The sequence below is a fragment of the Sus scrofa genome, chromosome X, assembly GCF_054392235.1.
Source record: "Sus scrofa isolate SSC_HxYL_T2T_F1_AM1 chromosome X, Sscrofa_HxYL_maternal_Yorkshire_Landrace_v2.0, whole genome shotgun sequence".
Classification (NCBI taxonomy): domain Eukaryota; kingdom Metazoa; phylum Chordata; class Mammalia; order Artiodactyla; family Suidae; genus Sus; species Sus scrofa.
Genome location: NC_139401.1, coordinates 19,703,422 through 19,730,042, shown reverse-complemented (window position 1 = coordinate 19,730,042; position 26,621 = coordinate 19,703,422). Strand labels below are relative to the sequence as shown.

General features: G+C 45.3%; 1 protein-coding gene across 16 annotated transcripts in view; it reads left to right on the top strand.

Annotated features, from left to right (window-relative positions):
- The window catches only part of SH3KBP1 (SH3 domain containing kinase binding protein 1), a 343,775-nt gene that overhangs the window by 142,611 nt on the left and 174,543 nt on the right, over nucleotides 1–26,621 (top strand). For all 16 annotated transcript variants that reach the window (XR_014835801.1, XR_014835802.1, XM_013985983.3 and 13 more), the window contains one exon: nucleotides 25,727–25,830. Coding sequence is in view for 14 of the 16 variants with exons in the window: in XM_013985983.3 (XP_013841437.2) it covers nucleotides 25,727–25,830 (104 nt within the window). In the remaining 2 variants the exon portion in view is untranslated. The remainder of the gene's footprint in view (nucleotides 1–25,726; nucleotides 25,831–26,621) is intronic.

The following is a 26,621-nucleotide window of genomic DNA, read 5'->3' as shown; positions in this document are numbered from 1 at the left end:
CTTGCTCAGTGGGTTAACGATCCGGCGTTGCCGTGAGCTGTGGTGTAGGTTGCAGACGCGGCTCGGATCCCGCGTTGCTGTGGCTCTGGCGCAGGCCGGTGGCTACAGCTCCGATTCAACCCCTAGCCTGGGAACCTCCATATGCCGCGGGAGCGGCCCAAGAAATAGCAACAACAACAACAACAACAACAACAAAAAAAAAGTATAGAATTACCATGCGACCCAGCATACCACACCCAGGAAAAATGACAACATATGTCCACACATGAACTTGTACACAAGTATTCATAGCCACATTATTCACAGTGGCCGAAAAATGGAAACAATCCGTGTGTCTATCCACTGGTGAATGAATGAACAAAGATGTGGTTTATCCATCAGTGGAATATTATTTGGCAATAAAAACAAGAGAATGAAGTACTGACACATCCTACAGCACGGATGGGCCTTGAAAACACTTTGCTAAATGGAAGAAGCCACATACAAAAGATCACATATTGTGTGATTCCATTTATGTGAATGTCTAGAATAGACAACTCCCTAGAGATGGGAAGTAGATTAGTGTTTGCCCAGAGCTGGTTATAGAGATGAAAGGTGACTGCTAATGGGCATGAGGAGTCTTTTTGGGGTGATGGAAATGTTCCAAAATTAGCTTGTTGTAATGGTCGCACAGTTCTGTAAATATATAAAAACCATTTGTATACTTAAAATAAGTGAATTTTATGGGATGTAAATTACACTTCAGTAAAGCTGTTTGGAAAAAAAAAAATTACCACACAAATTAGTGTTAAAATGTAGTATCTGGCTGTGCCTGTCTGTCTCTTTCTCTTTTCTGTCCTGTGCCACTACCCCCTCCCAGCTGAGGGACAGGATATGTCATTCTATTTATTCAAGTCTTTAAAAATTATATATTTCTCAGTGAAGCTTTATTTTTTCTTCATTCAATCAGTTGCCTAGGAGATAGTGAGTCTGAGGGATCAAAAAGACACTGTTTTGCTAGAGATGACCTAAATATTAGATAATCGATTTGAGAAGGGTAGAGAACTGACTGTGGCATTCTTTTGTTCATTTCTTGAGAGGGGGAAAAAAAAAAAAAACGAGTTTCCTTGTAAATCAAAAGTCAGACCTTTTATATTCTAAATTCTCTGCTTCATAGAGAGAGCCTTTGCTGGAAAGGAAAGAATCCATTTATGGTTCCAGTTTTTCTTGCCATTGTCAACTCGGCGTTGGCTATTTTTGCTGCTCAATCTTTATCTGCAGTGCTGATGATTTCTTTCGGAAAGATTCTTAGATGTGAAATCACTGGACAAAAGCATGTATATACTTTATGGGACCTTAAGCTGTTATCAGATCAATGTCTTGAACGCTTACACCAACTTACACCACCACCAGAGGTGGGGAGAGTGCTTATTAGTGTTGTTAGCTTGAATTTCTTTCATTAATAGAGTACTTGCACATGTTTTCCTCTGTCCTGTGTTCGCATTCTTTGTTCTTATATTGGAGATCTATATATTTTTCTTACTGATTGGCCTATTACTTCTTTGTCAGTCACATCAGATTGTGCTTCCCGGTTTGTTGGCTTTTCATTTTGTGTACAATTGGTTTTGATGTACAGAAATAGTACTTTTTATGTGGATTTGCATATCGATGTTTTCTTTCTAGAGTTCTCTGAATAAATTCTCCCCTTGGAGTTCCTGTTGTGGTTCAGCAGTAATGAACCTGACTAGTATCCATGAGGATGCGGGTTCGATCCCTGGCCTCACTCAGTGGGTTAAGGATTCGGCGTTGCCGTGAGCTGTGGTGTAGGTGGCAGACTCGGCTCGGATCCCACGTTGCTGTGGCTGTAACGTAGGCTGGCAGCTGCGGCTCCAATTTGACCCCTAGCCTGGGAACCTCCATATGCCTCGGGTGCGGCCCTAAAGAGAAAAAAAAAATTCTTGCGGAGCCTCCTTGCCTGCCCGCTTGCATCTCTCACAAGCATCCTATCTTCATAAATCTCTTTCTTGAAAAAAAATTCTCACCTAACTCTTGCTTTATACTAGCTTCATTTTTTACTTCTAATTTTTAATCAGTATAGAATTTTGATGTGTAGTATGAGGTTAATATGCAAATTGATTTTTATTTTGCACTAACCTCTTTTCGAGGACCATTTATTGAATAATCTAGCCCATCCCCCATTAATTGGTGATACCTCATTTATTATGTTATTATATATATAGGGCATTTTAAACGTTCAATTCTCTGCCATTAATTTGTCTCACCATTCTTGTATCAATATAGTCAACTATTGTAGCTTTATTTTTTATTTATTTATTTTTTTTGGGGGGGGGTCTTTTTTTTTTTTTTTTTTTTTTTGCCTTTTCTAGGGCCGCTCCCACGGCACATGGAGGGTCCCAGTCTAGGGGTCCAATTGGTGCTGTAGCCGCCAGCCTACGCCACAGCAACACAGGATCCGAGCCGCATCTGCGACCTACACCACAGCACACGGCAATGCCGGATCCTTAACCCACTGAGCAAGGGCAGGGATCGAACCTGCAACCTCATGGTTCCTAGTCAGTTCATTAACCACTGAGCCACGACGGGAACTCCTCACTTGTTTATTCTAAAATCATGTTATCAAGTTAAAAATTCCACTGGGATTGGGATTTGAATTACATTAAAATTATATGTCAATTCAGGAAGAATTGACATTTCCCCATCTCTTTTGTTTCAAAGTTTTGAATTGTGTCATGTAAAGTATCTTTGTATATAAGTGCATAAACAAAAATCTTTTCTCCCCCTTACCCCATCTCTGCAAACATCACAGGTCCAATTCTTACAAATGAATCACTACATTAAAACATCCATCCCCTTCTGAATCCCAGACAGCTAATTCTGGTGTTCTAGAGACAAGATAGTTCTGTGTTTAGTCAAATTATGGTTTTATTTGTGCTATCGTGCTTACTCCTTACGATCTTTTTCCTACATAGATTGTGCTTATTGTTGGCTTTTGTAAAGAGAATCGTTTTCTCTTCATATTTTTTCCTTATTGCCGATCCACAGAAGAATCCAACTTTTGAATATTTCTGTTATTATAGCCATTCGGGGTACATTCTTGTAATCAAAAACACATTCCTCTTTGACATTAAGAGAATTGTTAGTATTTATCAGTACCGAGCTTTCAGAAGGTGGATAAGTAGGAATTATAAAATTCTGTTATTTGAACAAATGACATTGTATAAACAAAAACTCCTTGACTTTGATGGAGCTTTATAGTTTATGTAGAGAGAGAGACTGAACAGCTCATTCACTTCTTAGAACAACCCCATCAAGATTGTCGAGAGAAGCATCATTATGAGTCCACTTTAAATGTAAAGAAACTGAGGTGGAAAGAGGTGGGAAATGACTTGCCCAAGGCATCAATAAAAGCAGACACCGACGGTCCCTTGCTGCCTTCATCTCAGAAAATGTATGTAGTAGTATGAGGAATAGTACCCAAAAAGCTTGAGGGAGTGGCTGATCTTAAATGATTATTTTTGGACGCTTATGGCTGCATTTCATTCTACTAGTACAATTACAGTCTTTTCCTTCTTTGTATGTATGTGTGTGTTTAGATTTTGATTTTGTTTACTAAGTTGCAAACTCCTTGAAGGAAGAATCCACGTTGTCTTTGGCTCGAATCCACTTTAATTATTGGATAGAAGTATAGTCGACCCTTGAACGGTACGAGTTTGAACTCTATGGGTCCACTTAATACACCGATATTTTTCTTTTCCTCTTCCTCTCGTTTTATTTTATTTTATTTTATTTTTTTTGTTTGGCTGCACCCATGACATATGGAAGTTCCTGGGCTAAGGAGTGAATTTGAGCCACAGGTGCAGCAATGCCGATTTTTCAACCCACTCTCCAAGGCCAGGGATCAAACTCATGCCTCTGCAGCAACCTGTGTCACTGTGCCACAGCGGCAGCTCGAATATACAGATATTTTCCACTAGTGAATACTGTGGTAGTACAGGTCTGTAGTTGGTTGAATGTGTGGATGTGGAGGAGCCATGGATCCAGAAGGCCCCCTCTAAATTATATGCAGATTAGCCCTCACGTTGTTCAGGGGTCAGCTGACTGTATGCAGCAGTACTCAAGCACTCTAACCTTTTTACAAAAGGAGATGCCAAAAGGAAAACGATCAGAGGGAGAACAAGCATATGAAGTTGTATATTGAGGGAGAAGCTATTGAAATTCTGTGATTCAGAGAAATGTTCTTTGATTACTGCACGCTGAAGAGCGAGACTTATTAAGTGTCTGTTGTGAAACATAGGTTATAAGTGCTGCGTTGAGCTCTAGGCCTAATGATGGGCTATTAGTAGAGCATGAACAAGTGAAAGGCATTTCGAAAGGATGAAATTTGTGCCAAATCTTGAGTAACAAGACTGAAAGTAGAATTAAGTTACGAGGGGAACTGTGTTTGGGTGAAGATACCTAAGTGTCTTGTTGCCTCGTCTAACATGAGATGGAATCTATCCAGGGCACGGGAAGGTTTAGCTTTTATGTCATCTTTTTAACCTGTATTTGATTTTACGCCCTGCCCCAAGGTTTTCTAAATGCAAGTGTCTAGGGTTGAGTTTATTTTACATCCAACGTAGTATCCACTCTCCCCTCCTTTTTGGGCTCCTCCCTCGGTGATGTTTGAGCGCTCAGCACCACCATTGACAGAGCCAAGGAGAGAAAGTGAAGCTAGTCTGCAAAAGAGGTCATTGGATCATGTGCTTATATATTAATTTTGCTTGCCTGGAACCCAGCATTTATTACGCATTACCAGTGGTCAGCATTGTGTTTTCAGATTTCTGTTTAAGCGAAATCTATCTGTGTAACCAGCTCCTGTTGGCTTGTTGAAGACGCTGGAACTTTGGAGCAGGGAGCCTTCTTCCTACTCCCCCTTGGCAGGGTTCTTCAGTATTGTCATTGCTTGCAAAGGAAAATTAAGATTTCCAGAATGTTTTGCCATTGAGTTTTCTCCTTATTTCTTTTGACTCTTTTTTTCTAGGCCCTGGTATTTGACAGAGTAAAGCAAACAAATGAACACAAGCATACTGTGAATAGTTATCTTTTTAAAAAAAGTGTTTGGGGAGAAAAAATGATACCAGCTGTTTGACTTTTAAAAAGCTTTAAAGCCACTCTTTGATGATATCATTGGGAGTTGTTTCTCTTTTTTGAAGAGATTAGCTTCCTTTGTCATTTACTTTTGTTTAAATCATTAGGATAAAAAGTTAGACACTTGGGAGTTCCCGTCTTGGCTCATCAGAAACAATCCAACTAGGAACCATGAGGTTGCAGGTTCGATCCCTGGCCTCGCTCAGTGGGTTAAAGATCCGCGCTGCCGTGAGCTGTGGTGTAGGTCGCAGACGCGGTTCGGATCTGGCATTGCTGTGACTCTGGCATAGGCTGGTGGCTACAGCTCCAGTTAGACTCCTATCCTGGAAACCTCCATATGCCTCGGGTGCGGCCCTAAAAGGACGAAAGACCAAAAAAAAAAAAAAAAGTTAGACACTTGAAGTTACACAGAAAGAGATAGAGTAACTAAGTACCAGTGTGTCTGACACTGTGTGAACAGGGCCTGGCAAACCTAGATGAGCCTGGAGTGGAAATTATGATTCTCTTTTGTACATATATGTATACTTCAAAATATACTTCACATTCGCCTCCTCAGCTCGGACTGACCTTCTTGTGCAGAATTTGTGTGTAATTCACGGTCATGTTCAAGATCCTCCTTCCCACCTTCTCTCTCTCCTTCTCTCTCCTCCTGGCTCCCTCTCCATCCCTCCCTCTGGACTGTCTTACTCTTTAAGCTCCATCTCATTCTGGAACCAGGCCCTGGGGTATGCATATATCTGCGTATGCTACATGCGTGTCACCAGCTCTCCTTTACATTTGTTCAGGCTTGGCCAGAGTAACATGGATCATTGAAACCCAGGTTTGACCCAGAGAAACCCTTTCGCGCTTGATTAGAAAGGCTTATGTAGAATGCTGTGTCGCTTTTCTCACTCCCTGCTGATTCTCTTGGGTGCAGGTGTCAACAAACTAAAAAAAATGACCAACCTAAGCAGCAGGAAGAAAGGAAGGGAGGCAGGCGTCAGTTGGGTGGTTCCGCAGGATCAGTCTCTCCTTCCATCCACATCTTCGTAAATTATGAACTCTATCGATCTATTCATATTGATGTATGAACTCATTCTATCAAAAGCCGAGGTTGAAGTGGAAAATGGAAAGCGATCATTTATTAGAGCTGAGAAGTGTCAGCTTTGTATTGAAACAAAACACAAGCAAACCACACAGGCTCGGATGGCCTCCCTTTCAACCTTTAGACTGCATATTGCCAGAGGCAGATGGGGCCTGGGTAACCAGCAAGACCTGATAGCAGTTGACAAATTTCCTATCCATTTTCGGTGGCTTAGAACTTGACGGTAAGTATATGGAGGCTGGAAAACCATTTATGTTCCTTTTTCCCCCTTGTACTTCTGCCCAGGATGAATAAGTCAGAGACCTTCATTTGAGAACTCACGAGGCATTCGTGTAGTTCACAGCTCTCCCAGCTAGTAGCCATCTCTCAGGAAGGTCATTTCAGATTTGAAGCATCAGTTTTTTCCTGGGAAGGTTGATTGAGAAGTTTCTAGTATTTTTCAACCTGAGGACTCTTCCTAAAAGATTTTGACTCTTTGGATGACAAATTTTATATCTTTGTTGGCTAGGTCTAACTAGGTCTTCAGACTAGGGTCATGGTACTGTTTATATATAGTCCTGTAGAACGTTGTAACCCATGCACCCTCATTCTGGCTGTTAAGCCTCTTGGAATGTTAAAAAGCTAAAGGATCCCACTCTTTGCTTTGCAAATGCTATCCAGGGTCCCCAGGAAGGAATATTGGGGTCCATTCTACATATTCTCTACAGCCCACTTGAGCTCCTCCAGCCAACAAACGTTTGTTGAATGAATCAGGTTCCTACATGACCTATTAGTCCTGGAGAGCTTTAGAGGATTTTGGTTCTTTGCTGAGAAAGCCCCGTGGTGGTTTTGTTGAGTAATGAATTTAAAACAGTGTTTTTTTGCTTTTGGTAAACCACTCATTCTTGCCCACTTCACGGCTGTGTGGGTTCTTTGCTCCGCTTAATTGTGCAGGATTGGATGGGTGGTGAGATGTGTGTTCATTCTGCGTTCAGCTTAGCATGCTTCAGAATCCTACCTCCTCCGAAGGCTTTTTTGTATCATCTCCATGTTTCTTTCAGTGAGTGTGGAATAAAACCATTCATGGCAAGTTGGGTTAATTGCAAACTGTAGGTACCAATCTCATCCTCCCAGCTTTGTTAGATGATGCCTGAAGACTGCTAGCTAAGGGATGTACGTCCTTTAGCATGTTTGATATTTCCCAATAAGGTTTTAAGAACATATATAAAACAGATCTGGAAGGGCCTCAAATAGGTATTTGTATACCCATGTTCAGAGCAGGACTATTCACAACAGGCAAAAGATGGGAGCAACCCGGGTGTCTCTCAGTGGATGAATGGATAAACAAAATGTGGTCTATCCCTGCAGTAGAATATTTTTCAGCCTTAACAAGGAGGACATTCTGATATATGCTACAATATGGATGAACCTTGGGAACATTATGCTAAGAAAAATAAGCCAGTCATAAAAGAGCAAATACGGTATGATTCCACTTGAATGAGGTACCTGGAGTAGACTCACAGATACAGAAAATAGAGCGGTGGTCACCAGGGGCTGGCAGGAGGAGGGAAATGGAGAGTTTTCTTGAATGGATATGGCATTTTAGTTCGGAAAGATGAAAGAAGCTCGGGAGATGAGTAGTGGTGATGATTGTACAATAATGTGAGTGTACTTAATGTCAGTGAACTTTACACTTAAAAGGGATTAACGTGGTACATTTTATGTCATGTATGTTTTACCACAGTAAAAAAAAGGAATCAAGAATAATACGGCAAATACTCAACATCCTTCTACCCACCATCAGCTTAGACATTTTAGAAATGAACATTTACAATTCACATGTCATATATGTGCATTTTTTGGAGGAGTGAAGGATGACTTGGGAGACAGAATTCTGGGACAGGAGAACTTTCCTTCTGCTTTATTTCCCACCTGGATTTGTTAGCTAAAGATAAACATGCTAAACAGGTAGGAAATTAGTAACCTTTCCCTGGCCTTTAAAATTAGTGTTTCTAGAAACGTATAACAAGAAATCTTTCTAGGAACTTTGTTTAGCCCGCCTTTGGGCCTGGATGAATATGGAGAAACAGTCAAGGGGAATAACGCTTAACTTACTGGGACACAGGAATGATACAGTGTATTTGGAGCATTTATCCTTCCTGACTGTGTGTTTTAAACATTTTTTGAGGACCTAGTCTGTGCCTGGCATTGTCGTATCAGTTACATGTTGCCACATTAATGCTGCATACCAGCCAACCACATAACCTCAGTGGCAAACAATAGTAAGCCTTTATTGCTCCCAATCCGGGATCAGCTGGGAGCTAGCTGGATGACTTTTCTTTTTTTTTTTTCTTTTTTTTTTTTTTTTTGTCTTTTTGTCATTTCTTGGGCCGCTCCCGTGGCATATGGAGGTTCCCATGCTAGAGGTCTAATCAGAGCTGCAGCCACCGGCCCACGCCAGAGCCACAGCAATGCAGGATCCGAGCCGCGTCTGCAACCTACACCACAGCTCACAGCAACGCCGGATCGTCAACCCACTGAGCAAGGGCAGGGACTGAACCCGCAACCTCATGGTTCCTAGTCGGATTCGTTAACCACTGCACCACGACGGGAAATCCTGGATGGCTTTTCTGATCTTGACTGGGCTCCCTCACATATCTGTAGGGTTTGTTGGCATTTGGTTTGACCTCAGCTGCAGGCCTTCGGTGCCTCAGCCTTGCTCTGTGTGTCTTGCGTCTTCCAGCAGGCTAGCTTGAGTGGCTTCCAGCAGGCTAGCTTGAGCACACGTGGCAGTGGTGGGAGTACAATAGAAAGAGTGGAAACATCCGAGTTCCCTTGAGGCCTGGGCTCCAAACTGGCACAGTGATGCTTCCACTTCACTTTGTTTTCTAAAACAAGTCACATCAGGTGGGGAAACCTACTCTGTGCGCTCGAAAATCATGTGACCGAGGGCATGGCTGTGGCAAGGGGTGGAGAAGTACGGCCTAAGTGTGGTCAGTCCTCCCAAGGCTGTGCAGTGTTGTAGTAGAGACACCTAGGCAGTCCTGTCAACAACCCCGAGAAGGTAGCCTTGTCCTCATTTAAAATCGGAAAAATGGAGGCTCAGAGAGCTTCTGTGACCTATCTGTGTTTATACTTCCAGTGAGTGGCGTAGGTTGGCTTTGAACCCAGGTCTTTGAGACCCGCTCCTCCATGCTGCCCCGCCCAACTCCACAGCACTTTGGATTACTGCCTCTTCCTGAAAACGTCTGCTTTGCCTTCTGCGTATTGACCCCCCTCATCCCCGCTCTCTCTTGCTCTATTTTCCCAACTCCGCTTCTCCAGCTTCCGAATTGTCAGCTGTTTTAATGCTTCTGTCTTTGGTGTCTTGGATCTTGTCTCCTCATTCCTAGGCTCAGCCACTGCTGCAAGGCACACGAGCCCGCAAACCTCACCTCTGGGCCAGACCTCCGTCCTTGCTTCCCTCACCCTCGCCTCCACTCTCAGCCACCCTGTGCTGCTCAGTGGTCTCGTGGCTGCAGGTCACAGGCACCCCACTTTGGCCTGGCTTAGGTTGTAAGGCCGTGCCTGTCTCGTGCCACAGGAAGTCCAGAGGCAGGGCAGGCTCCTCAGGGCCCAGGTTTCTCCGCTCTCTGCCCTGCCTCTCGCTGGGGCTTTGTACTGCAGCCAGCAAATAGGGCGGAGGGCGTCCCTGGTTATACCCGGTGGGGCAGGGCCGGGGCTTCCCACCTCTTTTGCTCACTGGGCCACCCTGGCTTAGGGCTGCCCACCCACCCCTGGCTGGACCTAGCCCGGGTTTGGTTGTCCACAGTGGCGTCCCCAGCTGTCCCCACATGGCTGAGCTGCAGACCCTCCCTGCATTTTTCTGCATTTTCATTGGCAGCATCATCCCAGCCTACATGTCTTCCCACCAACACTTCAGGGTCATTTTTAACTCCTCCTTTCCCTTCATCCTCTTCCTCATTTGTTGCCCTTTCCTTTGCTTTTGAGATGATCACTAAAGGCTTGTCAGGACCAGCTCTGGGCTAACCTGTCATAATCCACAAGGAGGCCTGCTCGCAAGAGTCTAGGGTCTGAGAATCAAACAGTCCCTGGCAGCGGGGGCAGTGGGGGTAGCTGGATCAAGGGTGAAGGGAGCATTGTGCCGTGGGTACTGTGTTGTCCCAGGGTGGTGGCGGTGGGAGCACTCAACCCTGCCTCAAAGGGAGGCAGGGAAGGCGTTCCCGGTGAGGGTTCCTTTAAGCTGATGATTCACCCTTAGCAATGCTTCTTGCTCTTCCTTCAAAGTCACCCTGGTCTCTGATCTGGATCCTTATTACCTCTCCTTTTCTGTAGACCAGAGGTTGGCAAACCACCCCCATGGGCCAGGTCTGGCACTGCCTTTTTCTTTTTTTTTTTTTTCTTCCATTTTTGGCCGCTCCACAGCATATGGAATTCCCGGACCAGGGATCAGATCTTTAACCCACTGTGCCAGGTCTGGGATTAAACCTGTGTCCTAGCTCTCCCAAGACACTGCCCATGCCATTGTGCCACAGCAGGAACTCTGATGCCTATTTTGGAAAATAAAGTTTTCTTGGCACACGGCCACATCCCTTCATTTACATATGGCCTGGGGCAGCCAGGTTAAGTTGCTGCCACAGAGAGTGTGTGGCTGGCAAAGCCTAAAACATTTAGTCTCTGGCCCTTTACAGGACAAGTTTTTCAACCCCTGCTGTAGAGAGAATAGGAGAACTCAATTCCTGCCCTCCAGGAAGTTTCACCTTGCACAAGGAGACTTACCTAAGTAATATACAGAAAACTTTATAATGAAGTCTGCTGAGGTGAAGACATTTAAGTGCTGAGGCAAGTAGTCTAGACAAAAATCGGCGTCTGTTGGAAGAATTCCTGTGCGTCTATTTCTCTCTACTTCTCTCCCTCTGCCCTTCCTTTATTCCACAAATGAATCTACATTCCTTTCCTTGCCTCCAGCTTTCTAGACTGACACTTTCTAGATTTACTATTGCTAAATTTACACTATTCATGACCCTTGCTTTCCTCCCTCGGAGGGGAGAGTAAAGGTGCTGATTGGTTTGGAAAAATGAAGTCTGAGTAGGAGATTCCATTTTTTCAAATGCGCCTTTGCTGTTCTTCCACATTTCCGAGGAAAGCAGGACTTGCTTAAATAAAGGCGAGAGATCTGTATTTGCTTTGAACAAAGAGATACTCTACGCATCAGTAAACTGTTCAGGGCAGTTTTTTCTGCTTAAAAACCTTCCCTTACAGGTAGTCCAGTCCCTTTATCTGCACTTCTCATTTGCGTCGAAACCCACGCTTTTCTGAATGACACCCCTCCAGAGGGGCCCTGGCAACAAAGCTCTTTGTAACCTCTCGTGGAAGCTCACAGCCATGGGCTTTGTTGTTCTGATCACCACAAAATCACCTGCTCCATCAGGCAGCTTTTGTGCTGTCGTATTGTTTAGACCTCACTGCTCTTTTAAAATTTGAGTTGTGCATTTTCTTTCCGATTCACCCTAAGTTTTCTTTGTTAGGCTTATTATAAAAAGAATACATGCTTAGTGTAAAAAAAAAAAATAGGGAAGGAATGTCATGGTAACAAAAGTCAAAAAGTAACTTAAAATTCCTTCCCTCATTTATATTCTCCAGAGGAAACCAGGCTCACAGTTATCTCCTCAGATCTCCACCCATATCTATTCGGATGAATCGTAAAGAAATTACAGATTTGACCACTGAAGTGTCCTTTTCGAATGGCACGACCTAATCTGAGCACATAGTGATGCAGGCGCATTGGTATTTGTGTAAAGATACAGATGGCACCGTGCTGCTGATAGTGTATTGCAATGCGTTAGGTTAGGTTGAGTAGAATCTTGGAACTCTTCTTGCCAGACAGGTCACGTGGAGCCGTGCCAGTCTTTAAGAGGCTACCTGGAGATAGAGCATGACGTCACTAACCTGTCCCCTAACCGAAGGACATTGAGGACGAATCTGGTTTTTCACTCTACTGAATAATGTAGCAGGGAGCATTATGCATGTATCTTTGAACATTTCATGTCAGTTACCTGGAGTATAACTTCCTGAAAGTGGAATTGCTCTTTTCTGGATTAAAAAAAAATTTTTTTAAAGACTTGGTCAGATGCCTCTGGTGTCAGTTGGCCTTGCTGACCTTAAGGTCCTTGATCCTCTAGTGATACCACAAAGATGACCTCAGTGGAAGTCAGGATGCCCCTCCAGGTGAATCTTGTGCAGTTAGAAACATTGGCCCAAACCTCCCACGCTTCATGGAACATTGGTGCGCTCACTGCTCCGCAGGCAGTGGAGACATGCACACCAAGAAGACAGTGCGACTGACTAGGGCTGGGGGGAAGAGGCGTATATGAGCTCTGTGGGCACATGGACGTTCATGTGGCCTCTTTATCCTGGGGCGGCAGAGGGACCTCGCAGTACTCGCCGTAACTTCACTGGCTTGCCAAGGGAGAGAAATGTAGGGCTCAGTTGGAGGGGGGACGCTGAGGCGGTGGCAGGTGTCAGCCTGCAAATTAGCTGTGCCGGCCTTCGTGGAGGGGAGCAATGGGCATTGAGCTCAGCTGAGCGAAGGTGCCAGATGACAGAGCAGGGCTCTCGCCAGCCACTGACCCGGGTAATAAGAGGGCGCTTGGCAAGCTGCCTCCTGAACTCTGTGCCACACGGCCATTTGTGGATCAGGACCTGTCAAGTTGCCCAATGTTGTTCTTCTGTCAAAATGTGCTGCTCTCAAGCCTATGAAACATTATGACAAATGGAGTCCAAATGTCATGTTTCCTGCTTTATCTTATATATATATATATAATTTTAGATATATATATATATATATATATATATCATATATATATAATTCCCCCTTGCACCTTGGAGTTTCCTGGCAAACCATAGTCTCGAAAGCAAGGATTAGGAGTTCTTAACTTTAAAAATAAACTTGCTGTGGAACCTGTTTGCCAGACTGGTGAAGTCCCCTTCTCAGAATAATGTTTGTAAATGAAGAAAATAAAATCCATAGGATTACCAAGGAAGCCAGTTATACTGAAATACAGTTATTGAAATATTGCAAAAACTTAAGTGATGCGTATGCCTTTATTGATGCATTAAGTGGCAGGATCCAGCAGTAGGTCTAGAAGTGATTATAATTTGAAGCGGGGATGAGTGTTCATGTTATTTCAAGATAACTGCAACGACCGTGATGTGAGATGAAAATATCTATCCATGTGATGGGGAATAAATAAAATCCACAGGTGCTGCGAATCCCAGTGTGGCTTCTTGTCTCTATGCATAGAGGAAAGAAAGGCCAGGTTTTTGGTGGAGGGTAGGGGAAATTAAGATGTAATTTTCTTCCCATCCCTGTTGAAACCCCCCTGAGATGTATCCATGAACCCCAGTCAAGAATCTCTGCTTTTTTGGACCCGGTGTTGCCGTGAGCTGTGGTGTAGGTTGCAGACGCGGCTCGAATCTGGCGTTGCTGTAGCTCTGGTGTAGGCTGGCGGCTACAGCTCTGATTGGACCTCTAGCCTGGGAACCTCCATATGCCGAGGGAGCGGCCCTAGAAAAGGCAAAAAGACAAAAAAAAAAAAAAAAAAAAGAATCTGTGCTTTTAAATACAGAAAAATTGGGATGAAAACCCGCATTTCATCAAGAAAATCATAAAACCCCACCCCACCCCACCCCCTTGTTCTGATGGGGATGAGAAAGAAAAAATGTTAAAAATGAGTCAGAATTGAGCATATGTTTTGATTACCTGCAATGAGGGTCTTTCCCCTTCATTCTAAAAAGGAAGGCATGTGGAGTTTTCTCTCTTTCTCCAAATCTCCATCTCCCAGTACAAGGGCCACTTTGGGGTACTGATTTTGAGAACTGGGAAACTAGATTTGTTTATGGTAGGTAGTTTCCCCTGAGAATTCTCTAAGCGTAGGCAAGGGAGATGGACCTCAGATGGGGGTTTCTGGGATTTTTCTAGACCTTTGTTCCAGTTCTTAATATGCGAGTGCAGGTACGTGCTCCCCCCACCCCATCTCTCCCTCATCTTGTTCCCTCTCTGCCTCCCCCCTGCGCTGCCAAAGTTAGGGGTCTAAGAGATCCATTTGTCAGCAGCAAAGTTTGAGATGGCCTTTAAAAATAGATATGTTAGAGGGAGTGTGTTGGATAGAAGGGAGAAATCTTGTTTATGCTCAACAAATAACTTATATTTAGAATTTTCCTTTTTCCTTTGAAATTCTGTATTCTCATTTCACTTCAATGACTGCATGGAGCATTTAAAAGTAGATCAAACAAAACTCTATAAATATGTTGAGTTCTTTTGGGCATTTTGCCAAAGTCAGCCCAGCCCAAGCAGAGAAAAGCAATGTGCTGTATGTATCCCATTTTCTCCTCCGAACATCCAGACTCTCTTGCCCAAAGAGCTGGTGGCCTGGGCTGGGGGAGTTGGGCCAGGGGCACTTTGGAGAAGGGTGGTCTGCTGTGAGTCTGATCATTTGCGTTAAGGGGTGTTTTGAGAGGCCAAAGCGAGCCCTGGGACCAGCCTAAGGAAATGGGGAAACCAGGAGGATGTTTAGAGCTGTCCCTGAGTTTGCTTCCCAGTGTGATTCCGTTCTCTCACTCTAATGGGAAGGGGAGGTTGGCAAAGAGAAAATTGGTTGAACTGGTATAAGGAATGAACGAAGCTGCCTTTTAACATATTTGTGAATCTAAAGACAAACGGGAAAAAGCCGGGAGTCAGGGGGCAGCCTAGCCCTCCGAAAAGTAGGTCTGCTCCCATCATTGCAGTCACACATGGCACAACGGAGGCAGAGAGGTCAGGTGGGCTGCATGGCTGAAAGGGGTTGAAGTGCTGGGGCCACTGGGTTGTCGTTTCAGTGTTTTGGGGCCCAGGGTTCTCTTTACGTGCCTTAATGCTGTCACAGTAAACCGTGTGAACAGTGGCTGGAAAATCAGAGCTCTTGTGTCCTTTCGAATGGCTACTTCACACCATTTTTAAAAAAATTTATTGGGTTATAGTTGATTTATAGTGTTGTATTAGCTTCAGGTTTACAGCAGATTGAATTATGAGTTGGTTTGAGGTGGAGGCCATTGGGTTGGAGGAGTCCTTCATGCCCCTGGGGCCAAAATTATAGGTACAGTTTCGAAGGAAATAACAGGTGAAGGTGTGAACCTTGAAAATATCCACATGTAGCTTCTCTTTGCAGAAACCCACCTTAGTAAATGGATGGCCCCTTTCTGTATTATGCTGACAGTAGAAACTCAATTTTGGGGGGTCGTATGTGAATTGGCTGGCTTGAAGACTGCTTTCAGTGGCTTCTTTAAACAGGGCACTAGACTGACGTTTCTAGGACTGAGGGAAGGACGAGATCAGGGATTTGCTCCCCTCCATTTCTAGATATGTGGCATTAGGCATTCCTAATGGTGAGTAGGCATTCCTGATGAGACGGCCTCGCGCAGCCATCATGAGGCACACGTGGGCGTTGGCAAATGCATTGCACTTATTGAAAAAAGTGTGCATGAAACAGCTGAGAGGTGTCAGAGCTGAAGGCACAGGGAGGAAAACACAGGGACTGACGCTCAGATATTTCAAATACAGGGCGATGCAGACCATGCTAGAGCAAAGCAGGGGCTGTTAGAGGAACCCAGGGAAGGGGCCCCCGTGGCAGAGCGTGTGTGCAGATCCTTCCATCCCATTTTCCTTGCCTACACAAGTGTGTTCATGCATACACACTCTCTTTCTCGCATTCATTTAATCATGTTAGGCCTTCACGTATCAGTTGCATGTTGAATGAATCCATTTATTCATTAATAAACATTTGTTGAGTGCAACTCTTGATAGGTTCTGGGTAATAGGAGTAAATAAAAGTGTCCATGATGGAGGTGGGGGGGATGCATGCGCACTTGCAATGTTGGGAACATATCATACATATTATGTGATTTGGTCTTTTAACTTAATGTATGATGGGCACCTTTTACACATAGGGCTGCTCGCTTGGTTTAATTGGTTGCTTTGTTTCCCACGGTCTGGATAAATCATGATTAGTGGAGCCATTCCCCCGCAGTGGACATTCAGGCTGTTTCTTGCGTAGGTCTCTGTGCTCGTAGGCATTTGCTTTTACAAACAGTGCTGCCCTGAACATGCTTGTACGTACATCCTTGCCCACTTAAAGCAAGTGTTTTCTGTCTTTTAAGAGCAGTCAAGTTAAAAGCAGATAGAGGAGCTTCCGTCATGGCTCTGTGGTTAAGGAACTTGACTAGCATCCATGAGGACTCGGTTTCAATCCCTGGCCTCACTCAGTGGGTTAAGGATCCCGAGTTGCCATGAGCTGGATGTGGTGTAGGTCGCAGACGCAGCTCGGATCTGGCTGTGGGGTAGGCCGGCAGCTGCAGCTCCAATTGGACCCCTAGCCTGGGAGCCTCCATATGCTGTGGGTGCGGCCCTGAAAAGACAGAAGACAAAATGATACTAATAAAATAAAAGTAGGTATACATAATTTCTTGTTCGGACCTAGCCCTGCTCTACTGTTTGGTATAATTGACAGTGGACCATGAACTTGAAAGAAGAGAGCATCAGACATTCTTTAGGGTCACAGATAGGAGTACATCAGACATTCTTTAGGGTCACAGATGCTTTGGGCTAAAACATTGGTGGAGCAGGAGGAATCTTCAGAACAGTGGCAAGACTATAGGGGCCACCATTGTCCCATCTCTGCAACAGTTTGAGGTAGCATTGCCTTTTTTTGGTGAGATGCAGGTAACATAAACTTTTCCACCTTAACGATTTCAGCATTGGCTGTCAAGCACACATTGGTGAGTGCCCTGCTTAATATCAGGTTGAGGCGTTAACTCTTTTCCTCCACCCTTCCGGTCCTCCTTCTGTGCTCCGCTGACTGGGAGTGTGTGTTCACAAAACCGTGACCCACAGACAGAAAGTGGGATAGGTACTCTTCAGCTCAGTCATCCATTCATTTATCAAGAATGGATCGCACGTCTGCTCCAGTAGGCACTGAGCTAGGTACCGGGGGTCAAAGACAAATGAGACAGCGGTCACTGGCCCCTAAAGGGGTCCACAGAGGCACACATCAACTGATGATCCTACTGCGTATCTTCCTTTCCTTGCCTGTCTGATTCCTTCCACTGTGTTTTTTACACTTTCTCTTTCATTATCTTCCGTTGGGCCATCTGACTGCTTCTAGGCTCCCTCCTCCAAACTGTCCTGCATACCCCTGGCACCAGGGCCCTTCTCCCTCGGTCACTGTCCTCACATCTTCTTGTCACCTCTCTGCCCAGAAACCTCGTCTAGGCAGGATTTCATCAAGTCCTCATCCTTCGCTTGGCATCCACAGTCCCTCTGAAAGACTCCCGGGTTCTCTTGGGAGAAGAGGGCTGCAGACTGTGACATACTTTACCCACGTGCCTCGTCCAAGTTATCCAGGCTTTCTGTGCCCACCCATGAAGATGGGGCCGGCACCCCTGACCTCACAGTGTTGGTGCGAAGACTTGAGGGGAAGCACATAGCATGCCGAGCACGGTTCTTGGCCCAGAGCCGACGCCATCAGTGTTCCTTTCTTTCATCACTAACAAGATTCAGTTGGTTTTCCTTATGTGACTTTTGACTTCACCCGCCTCCCTCCCTGTCCCCTGTGGCACAGAGGCTCTAATAAATGGCTCCCTGCTGGTTCTACATTTTTTTTCCTCCTGTATTCTGTTGGGACGTGGAAGCAAATGGGCACTGGCATAGCTCTAACCTCTTTTCGGGTGAACCTTGCCTTTGAAGTAGCAGGCACATGGATTGATTGTTTTCCGCCATGCAAAGATGTTGATTATACAAAACCCTTAGAGAATCAAGCAGGCTCATCTCCAGAGACCAAACAGTGCTGGTTAATTATATACTGTCCATTTCCACTGCAACAGTCCAGCCACAGCCAAGAGGGTTTGTAAAGAAAGACTCCTGAGTTGCTTTTTTTCCTGGCCTGCCATCGGCCTCTAAAGTGGCCTCCTCTTCCTCTGAGTTACGTTACATTGGGACCAGGGTGATGCATGGGCATTTTTCCAGGAAAGCGTTTGATGCTGGGTCCACAAGATCAGTAATTCGGCTTCTCTCCCCTTGCACCCAGAATCCATTGGATGTCCTGAGATCAAATGGATGATTCTCCACATGTATTTAGTTTACTTTGTATGGTTTTTCTATTCTGAAATGGGAAACCTGGCCTTGTGGCATAAATCAATGTTTCCAACTCAAAAAACGCAGCTGCTTCAAGAATCTGGAATTCTGCTCAGTAACGTGGGGAGTTGCTGCACCCCCCAGCAGTGTTTGCTATTTAATTATATCAGAGACCACCTTCTTTCCCTCCTCCCTGCTCCTGGCCCCAGGAACACATTTCCAGAGCTAGAGACAGCTTAGTACGACTGCCCCAAAGGTCCGCAAAATAAAAATCCCAGCACAGCAGCATTCACCAGAGTTATGTATTCGGCTAACACTGCAGAATAAGTATGGTTTTTCTCCCTTTTGGGAGAAGCAGAATATAGTGCCTGTATAACATGGTCCTGGAAGAGTCCCATTCATTTTTGGACAACCGAACTGTCTAGATGGCTCTCAACCTGGCTGTATGTTAGAATTACCCGGGGAGTTATGAAAATTCAAATGCCTAGCCTGCACCCCAGACCGTTGACTTCAGAAAATCTAGGGCTGGGGGCCAGGCATCTGTTTTTTTCCTTTTCCCTCTAAGTTTCTTATTTAGAAAAATTTCAAATGTACAGGCAAAGTTGTAACACTAGTGCGATGAACACCCACCCAGATTTATCCATTGCTAACATTTTGCCACATTTGCTTTCTCTCTCTCTCTCATTGTATGTATGGATATATGTGTGTGTCTGTATATATGTGTACACACACACAAGCCCTTTTTTGCCCTTGAATAATTTGAAAGTAAGTTACGGATATCAGGACACTTCATCCCTAAGTCTTCAGAGCAAGGACATTCTCCTATGTAACTGCAATAGGATTAACACAGCCAGGAAATGGAACATGAATATAATGCTATTATCTAGTATTAGTCCATATCCAAATTTCCCCAGCTCTTCTAATAATGTCCTTTATAACCTTTAAAAGAAACGCTGAATCCAATTAAGGATTGCATTAGATTTAGTTGTTCTATCTCTTTATTGTTTTAAAATCTGGAACAGTCCCCTAACCTTTAAAAAATCTTACGTGATATTGATTTTAAAGTTTTTTTTTTTTTTTAAACTAGGTCAGTTTTTGTCAACTGGCCCTCATTTTGGATTTGCATTCCTTCACGGTCAGGTTTAGGTTGAGTGTTTGGGGCAGGAGCATCCTGTAGGTGATGTTAAGTGTTCTTAGCGCATCACATAAGGAGGCAGCTGTTGTCAATTTGTCCCATCATTGACAACATGAATGTCAAGGCCGTGTCTGCCAGGTTTCTCCATATGAAGGGGACAGTTGCCTTTTGTAATTAATGAATAATCTTTGGGGAGATATTTTGAGACTCGGTAAATATCCTAATCCCCACTGATTCTTGCCGGAACCAGTTGTTGCCGTGATGGTTATAAAATGGAGATGGTCTCTTTCTGTCATGTCTGCATTTATTAGTTGACATTCTTGTGTAAAGAAGAGCTTTCCCCTCTTGGCCCATACTTCCTGTCTAATCTTATCTATCTGTCTAGCTAACTAGCTGTCAGCCTAGCCCTCTATTGACTGTATCAGTCTGGGCTCGTGAATTTTTTTTTGGAAGTCCCTCAGTAGATGCTGCTGTTATCCCAAATTTGGCCAGTGGAAGCCCCATCAAGCTGATCCTTGTGTCCTTTTGAAATGACCCTCTAAGAGTTCGAGTGCTTTGTTCATTTTGGCATAACCAGATATTCCAGCCTCACTTCATAGTTTTTAAAAGTGGAAACCATGCCTTGTTTGTTTGTTTGTTTATATTTTAGCTGCTCCAGTGGCATGCAGAAGTTCCCAGGCCAGTGACCAAGCCTGTGCCATAGCAGTGACCCAAGGCACAGCAGTGACAACACCAGATCCTTTTAACTGCTGGGCCACCAGGGAACTCCCTCACTTTGTGTTTTCTTTGCCCCAGCCCTGGAAGAAGCAGTTTTTCTATGGAGACCTAATTCCTCAGAGGCTGCTATGTAGGCAGTTAGCAATAGTTTTATGAAAGGTCTCCAGGTGATTTCAATGTGCAGCCAAGATTGAGAACCACCGCTTAGCATTCTCCCAAGGGAGGCCACTTGTTCCCACAAGGTATTTTCCTGTTGTCACCTGTTGTCATCTGTAACTAGCAGCTCTGATTCATTGTTGAGGTTTAGAATTTTGTGGACAGTGTCACTTGTGGAATCAGCTCTAAATGCTGGTCTCTGGCCTCGATCTCAGAGAGGGGAGTCCGTAGGGGTGCCCCGAATGTCACCGTTCAGACACAGGTCGTCTCCAGGCATGTCCGGAGAAAATGCCAGAAGTTACCCCGAGCGACTCAAGTTCCTCTTTAATTTTATAAATGTTTGCTCTCTTGAAAATGATGTCAGGATACTGCTATGTTCCCTAGGCATGTGGTGAGGATCCATTTGATTAATTTAGTGAGTTCCTTGAAAACATCAAGTGATTTAAACCTCCATAGTTATACTCTTGTTCGGTCACAGAGGATGTGGGATGTTTAAAAAAAAAAAAAAAAGACTGTATGAGTGTTGAAAGTTCTCAGTTAACCCAAAGATTTTTTTCAACCTCTGCACTATTTGTTGTTATATTTTTGTGGTCATTGAATGAATTGACCTAGTAAAGTTTTCACATATCGCGGGACCCCAGAAGGCTGTAAAGTTTTGTTGTGTGTGCTGTTTCATTTATACAGAATGTGAATATACGACATTTCCTCCCCATCCAACCAGCTTTATTGCATTAAAATATGGGCCCCAGTTCCCAGAAGCTGTAAGGAAACACTCCTGATTTGTGGTTTTTCACCTCCTGGTTTCACATCTTAACCATGTACCATGTTAGTCCAGCTAGTGCTTTCCGCAGTCTCAGGACTCATAGCCGAGAAATCTTCTTCAGAACGTCAGAGGAGACAGTCTCTGGAGTTGCATCTCCTGACTTGAAATCCCAGGCCCTTCTGGCACTTTCTAGCTGTAAGACCTCTGGTAAAATACTCAGTCTCTATGTGCTCCCTCAGTCTCCTTGTCTGTAAAAGCAAGAGGTTCCAGATCTACCTTGGAGGTTCCGTGTGACAATTAAATGGGTGAATGCATACAAAGTGCTTAGGTCTCTGGCATTCAGTAAGTACTCAATAAATGTTAGCTGTTAGTATTATATTAAACAAAGCTGGTCATCAGTGAAAGGTGGTTATTAGGTCTAGTGAGGGAGGTGGGGGTGCCTGCCTTGCCATCTGTGTGTACCCAGTTCCTCTGTATGAACACATGTTGATGCATGTGTATTTTGTGGCCATCATGCAGTATGGCAATAAAGTAGACATGTATTAATCATGCCTTGTGAGGTCTGCCTTAGTCACACTTTTTTGGTGAGCCACATGCTCACACACGTTTGTTATGTCCCTTAGACTTGTGTCCATTACTTCTTTTTTTTTTTCTTTTTAGGGCTGCACACGCTGCACATGGAGGTTCCCAGGCTAGGGGTCCAATCGGAGCCACAGCTGCCGGCCTACCCTACAACCATAGCAATGCGGGATCCGAGCCACGTCTGCGACCTACACCACAGCTCACAGCAACGCTGGATCCCTAACCCACTGAGTGAGGCCAGGGATCGAACCTGCAACCTCATGGTTCCTAGTCGGATTCGTTTCCACCGCACATGATGGGAACTCCCATTACTTCTTTCAGTTATGTGTAAGGAGTTAAGTGGTCCTGCCTAGAAAACACACACAGGGCTAGGGGAGGACGACAGCCCAATGAAATGTATTAAAACTTGATTTCCTGTGGACTGGGCTCTGGGTGTGAAGGTGGTAGCGGAAATGAAAGGATTCCAAACTTCAGCCTTGGGGAAGTCATAACATTTTTTTTTTCTCCAGTTTACACTGAAACTATTGCTATTGAAAGGAGGTGACACTCTTGTCTCTGTACTTCTTTGAGAAAGGTTAAGACCAACTAGTAAACATGAGTGAAATGCCAGGAGAGGAAAACATGCCAAATGACATCCTTAAACTCTCTAAAATTTAAGATGGACAGAAGCCACTGAAATGCAGTGTCTCCCAATAGCACATATCCCCCTAAATTGGATTTTAGGTTGGGTGGAACTGGCAAACAAGATTGAAACAGTGCAGAGTTCCCATCGTGGCTCAGTGGGTAATGAATCCGACTAGGAACCATGAGGTTGCGGGTTCGATCCCTGGCCTTGCTCGGTGGGTTGGGGGTCTGATGTTGCTGTGAGCTGTGGTGTAGGTTGCAGACGTGGCTTGGATCCCATGTGGCTGTGGCTGTGGCGTAGGCCGGCAGCTGTGGCTCTGATTGGACCCCTGGCCTGGGAGCCTCCATATGCCGTGGGAGCAGCCCAAGAAATGGCAAAAAGACAAAAAATAAAATAAAAGATTGAAACAGTGATCTGGAGAATGTGAGGACTGGAAGGCCGCATTGCAGGGGCTTGGGAGTTGTCTGTCATGAGAAAGCTGTGGAGAGGCCCTAAGGCTGTCTCGTGCCATGTTTCGGGAAGCAGTTAAGTACATGTTGCAGAGAATTGGGGATGAGATGAGAACTGAACTGTTCATCCAGCATCGGCGCGAGAGCTCTGAACTCAAGTCAAGGAGACACTGCTACTTACTAGCTGAGTGACCTCGGGTAAGTCCCTGAGCCCCACTTGCCTCATTTGTAAAATGATGGCTCATCCCGGCTCTTTTCTTTTTAACTCATATAGTTGGCAGGAGGAGTTAGGGTGATGGGTGTCAGAGACGCTTTAAAAAAGATCACAAACTGTCCCAATGTTAGAGGGAATTATGTTTCTGCTTGGGGTCAAGCTGGGTGACCTTTTCCCCCAGCAACCTCTGGATACTTCCCTGTAGGGCTCACTTTGCATGGTCCTGTATGTTGGCAGTGTGCCTTATAGGTCTTTGTGCCACCAGCTGAATAGCCTTAGAGGCTTTTAAGAAACACTGACTAGCCGGGTAGAAAGAGATTCGTAAGTGTGCCATTCTTCCTCATTCCAGACAGGGCCAATCGAGAGCTTTGGCTCAAGAGAAATATTACTCTGTTCCAGGTCCTGACTGTCCTAGGTTAGTCTTTTCTCAGAGACTATGTCACCTGTCCTTTACCCTTTGTATACTCCTGTTAGATGCTACTTTTTAAAGGAGTTATTATGAAAATGTGACCTTTAGTCATGAACTAAATTTTATGACTTTAGCTAACACGAGGTCTTCATTTTTTTTTTTTTCTTTTGAGGGCCGCACTTGCGGCACATGGAGGTTCCCAAGCTAGGGGTCGAATCGGAGCTGCAGCCACCAGCTTACGCCAGAGCCACAGCAGCACCAGATCTGAGCCGCATCTGCGACCTACAGCACAGCTCATGGCAACGCCAGGTCCTTGACCCACTGAGTGAGGCCAGGGATCAAACCTGCCTCCTCAAGGATCCTAGTCAGATTCATCTCTGCTGAGCCACAGTGGGAACTCCCTTCAGATATTCTTTTGAAGTCACTTCGATCAGGACTTTGGTGACCTCTGCGGTTAGGAGTGTTGAGTTTCAGACATTTGTCATGTTTCATTGTTTCATGTTCTAGATGTGTATAGAATTTGCTCTGAGCATAACAGCTAGCAAATAAAGCTCCGAATGATCTGTAGTTATAGTAGAACTTCTCTTGAGGGGAGTCGCAGGGCGTAGGAGGTGGGTTGCTAAGATCACCTCATCATCTAGTCTCTCTTGGCTAGAATGAGAAATCTGTATCCTTTGTGACCGAGTGCTTGCTTTTTGCCTTCCTTTGGGTGGGAAGCCGTGGGATGGTGCTTTGCCCCGGAGGACCCCTCTGCTTGACCTCCCACCTGGGAAGAGCCACTTGGGGTGAGCTCTCTGCCTGTTGCGAGAGCCTGGCCGACCTTGGGCTTCCCTCCTTTGCCCGCTGACCGTGCAGTTAGCAGCTGGGAATTGGCTTGAGAGCTCTGCGTTTGCTCTCATCGAGACCAGGCGGTGTGATTTTGCACAAAGGGAGGCAGGGGAGAGTGTATTCCTTTCGTCACCAAAGATGCGATTAGGCGAGATATTGATTCTGAACTTCTGCCCTCTTCCCTCCTTTCAACTCTGTTCTTCCTTAGTGAGGTTCAGGCAGAGAAAAATGGAGCAGAGAGAACGAGGCCACTGGCTTTTGAAAAATATTGATCAGTGAGCATGTCAGATGTAGCAGAGGCCTCCCCCTTCGTATGATGTCACGCGGCATGGGGGTCTCGGTGTGGCCTGTGATCACACCTGCGGGCCCTTGCTTTCTCGGGGAGAGATTAGAAAAGGAAAAGAATCCCCATAGGCAGTATCCAGAAATAATGCAAGCGTTTCTAAATGCGTGTCCTTGAAGTTGCTGATCCCTTTGGTTTTCTAGGCCAGGTGGTGGTAGGAAGGAATGAGGGGAGGTGGTCAGTCTTGAGCGGCAAACTTCTGAGCAACACTGGCCTCTGTTCCTCTCTCCTGTCTACCTCTTGCCAGCTTGGGCCTCCACTGCTGTCTGTCTGTCTGACTGTCTGTCTTTGCCCCGCCGCCCTTCGAGGCCCCGTCACCCATACCACGTGCATGTTCCTTCTCCCCACAGTGCATGTCTGTGGTGTGGACAGTTGCATCTGTACTTGAACCACACTAAGCCAGGGCCTCCCAGTTGGGTCACACTGGGTGAGTGAGATGCTGTGACCTTGAGTGTTCTTCAGTCACATGAAGTGTGGCCTTGGCTTTTATCTTGATGTGCCTGGGTTGGTTCTCTCTTAAGCAGCTAGGGATCCTGCTAATGGATCCCCTGGGACAGGTGGAAGAGGACAGAAATGGATTTGCTGAACCCTGTGGGACATTTGAAATGGTACCCAGAGCAGGCTGAAATCGAATCAGCCTTTGCTCCTCAGGCCTGAGTTCCAGCATGTTAAAACGGTGACAATTAGTAAGAAAAAGGCCAGGAGACTTGATCTTTTCCTTTGCACACTTGGGCAAAGTTTCCTCTGCCTCGCTAGTATTAGAAGCAGGCCGTTCTTTTCACTCTGCCACATCACATCAGCTTTCATGAAAAGTCACCAGCAGCAAATACAAAGCCCTGTCCATGGAAAACCATTTAAGGCAACACTGTGCTCCAGCGCTTCAGGGGTGGGGTTTTGCCTTCTGCACCAACGGATCGGTTTCTCATATCCATGCCTTTCTGACCCAGCAGCTTTTAAAAGACCAAGAAGCATTGCTCTGCTTTCTACTGCCTCTCTCTCCGAGACCAGAGCTGCCATGCCTTTAGCCCTGTCCCGGGGAGCATATTTGAGACAAGTCAGCTTAATTTGCCTGCATGCCTAGGAAGCCTCTCTTTAAAATCTAATTTGAAGACAAGAGCTCTATCTAAATATTGTACTTTTCCCATCTAGGCGAGCGACGGAGGCGCCGGTGCCAGGTGGCCTTCAGCTACCTGCCCCAGAACGATGATGAGCTCGAGCTGAAAGTCGGCGACATCATAGAGGTGGTGGGAGAGGTACGTGTGCCAGGCGGGGGAGGGGGTGTGTGGTGACCTCGCGTGGGCTGTCAGAACTCACCCATGGCTGGCTGGCCTTGCTGTGGCGGATGTTGGGACTTGGGAGACCTCACTGAGTCTCTTCTCAGAGGAAAGCCCTCCAGAGAGGCCTGCCACCCAGCCCCATCAATCAGGGCAGATGTGGGGCCATTTAAAACTCTTGTCTCAGACACAGACTTGTCGTGGCCCAGGCGTGGGCGGTGACGGAGGGATGGACTGGGAGTTTGGGATTAGCAGATGCAAACTATTATGCATAGGACGGATAAACAACAAGTCCTGCCTTATAGCACAGGGAACTATATTCAATATCCTGTGATAAACCATATGGAAAAGAATATGAAAAAGATCTCGATGGATCTACAGGTATAGATGTATATAACTCAATCACGTTGTTCTACACCGGAAACTAACACAACATGGCAAATCAACTATACTTCAATAAAAGGAATTTCAAAAGTGAAACCGTTGTCTTTCTACCAGTGTACTAGGTACCTCTGAAATTCCAATCTGATGGCGCAGCTTTTCTCCTCCGCTTCCGTTGCTAAGAGACTCTGGGTATCCAGAGTGACCCTGATCCACCTTTGGAGGATAGATTCGGTGTTCACCAGGGGGGACACTCTGGATTCAGAGGGAAGGAAAAAGACGTGACATTTGTAGAAGACCTAGCCGGTGACAGGCGTGACCGAGTTCTTTACACATTGGCCCACTGACTCATCCTAACGGCTTTATTTTGTAGATGAAGGAGACTCAAG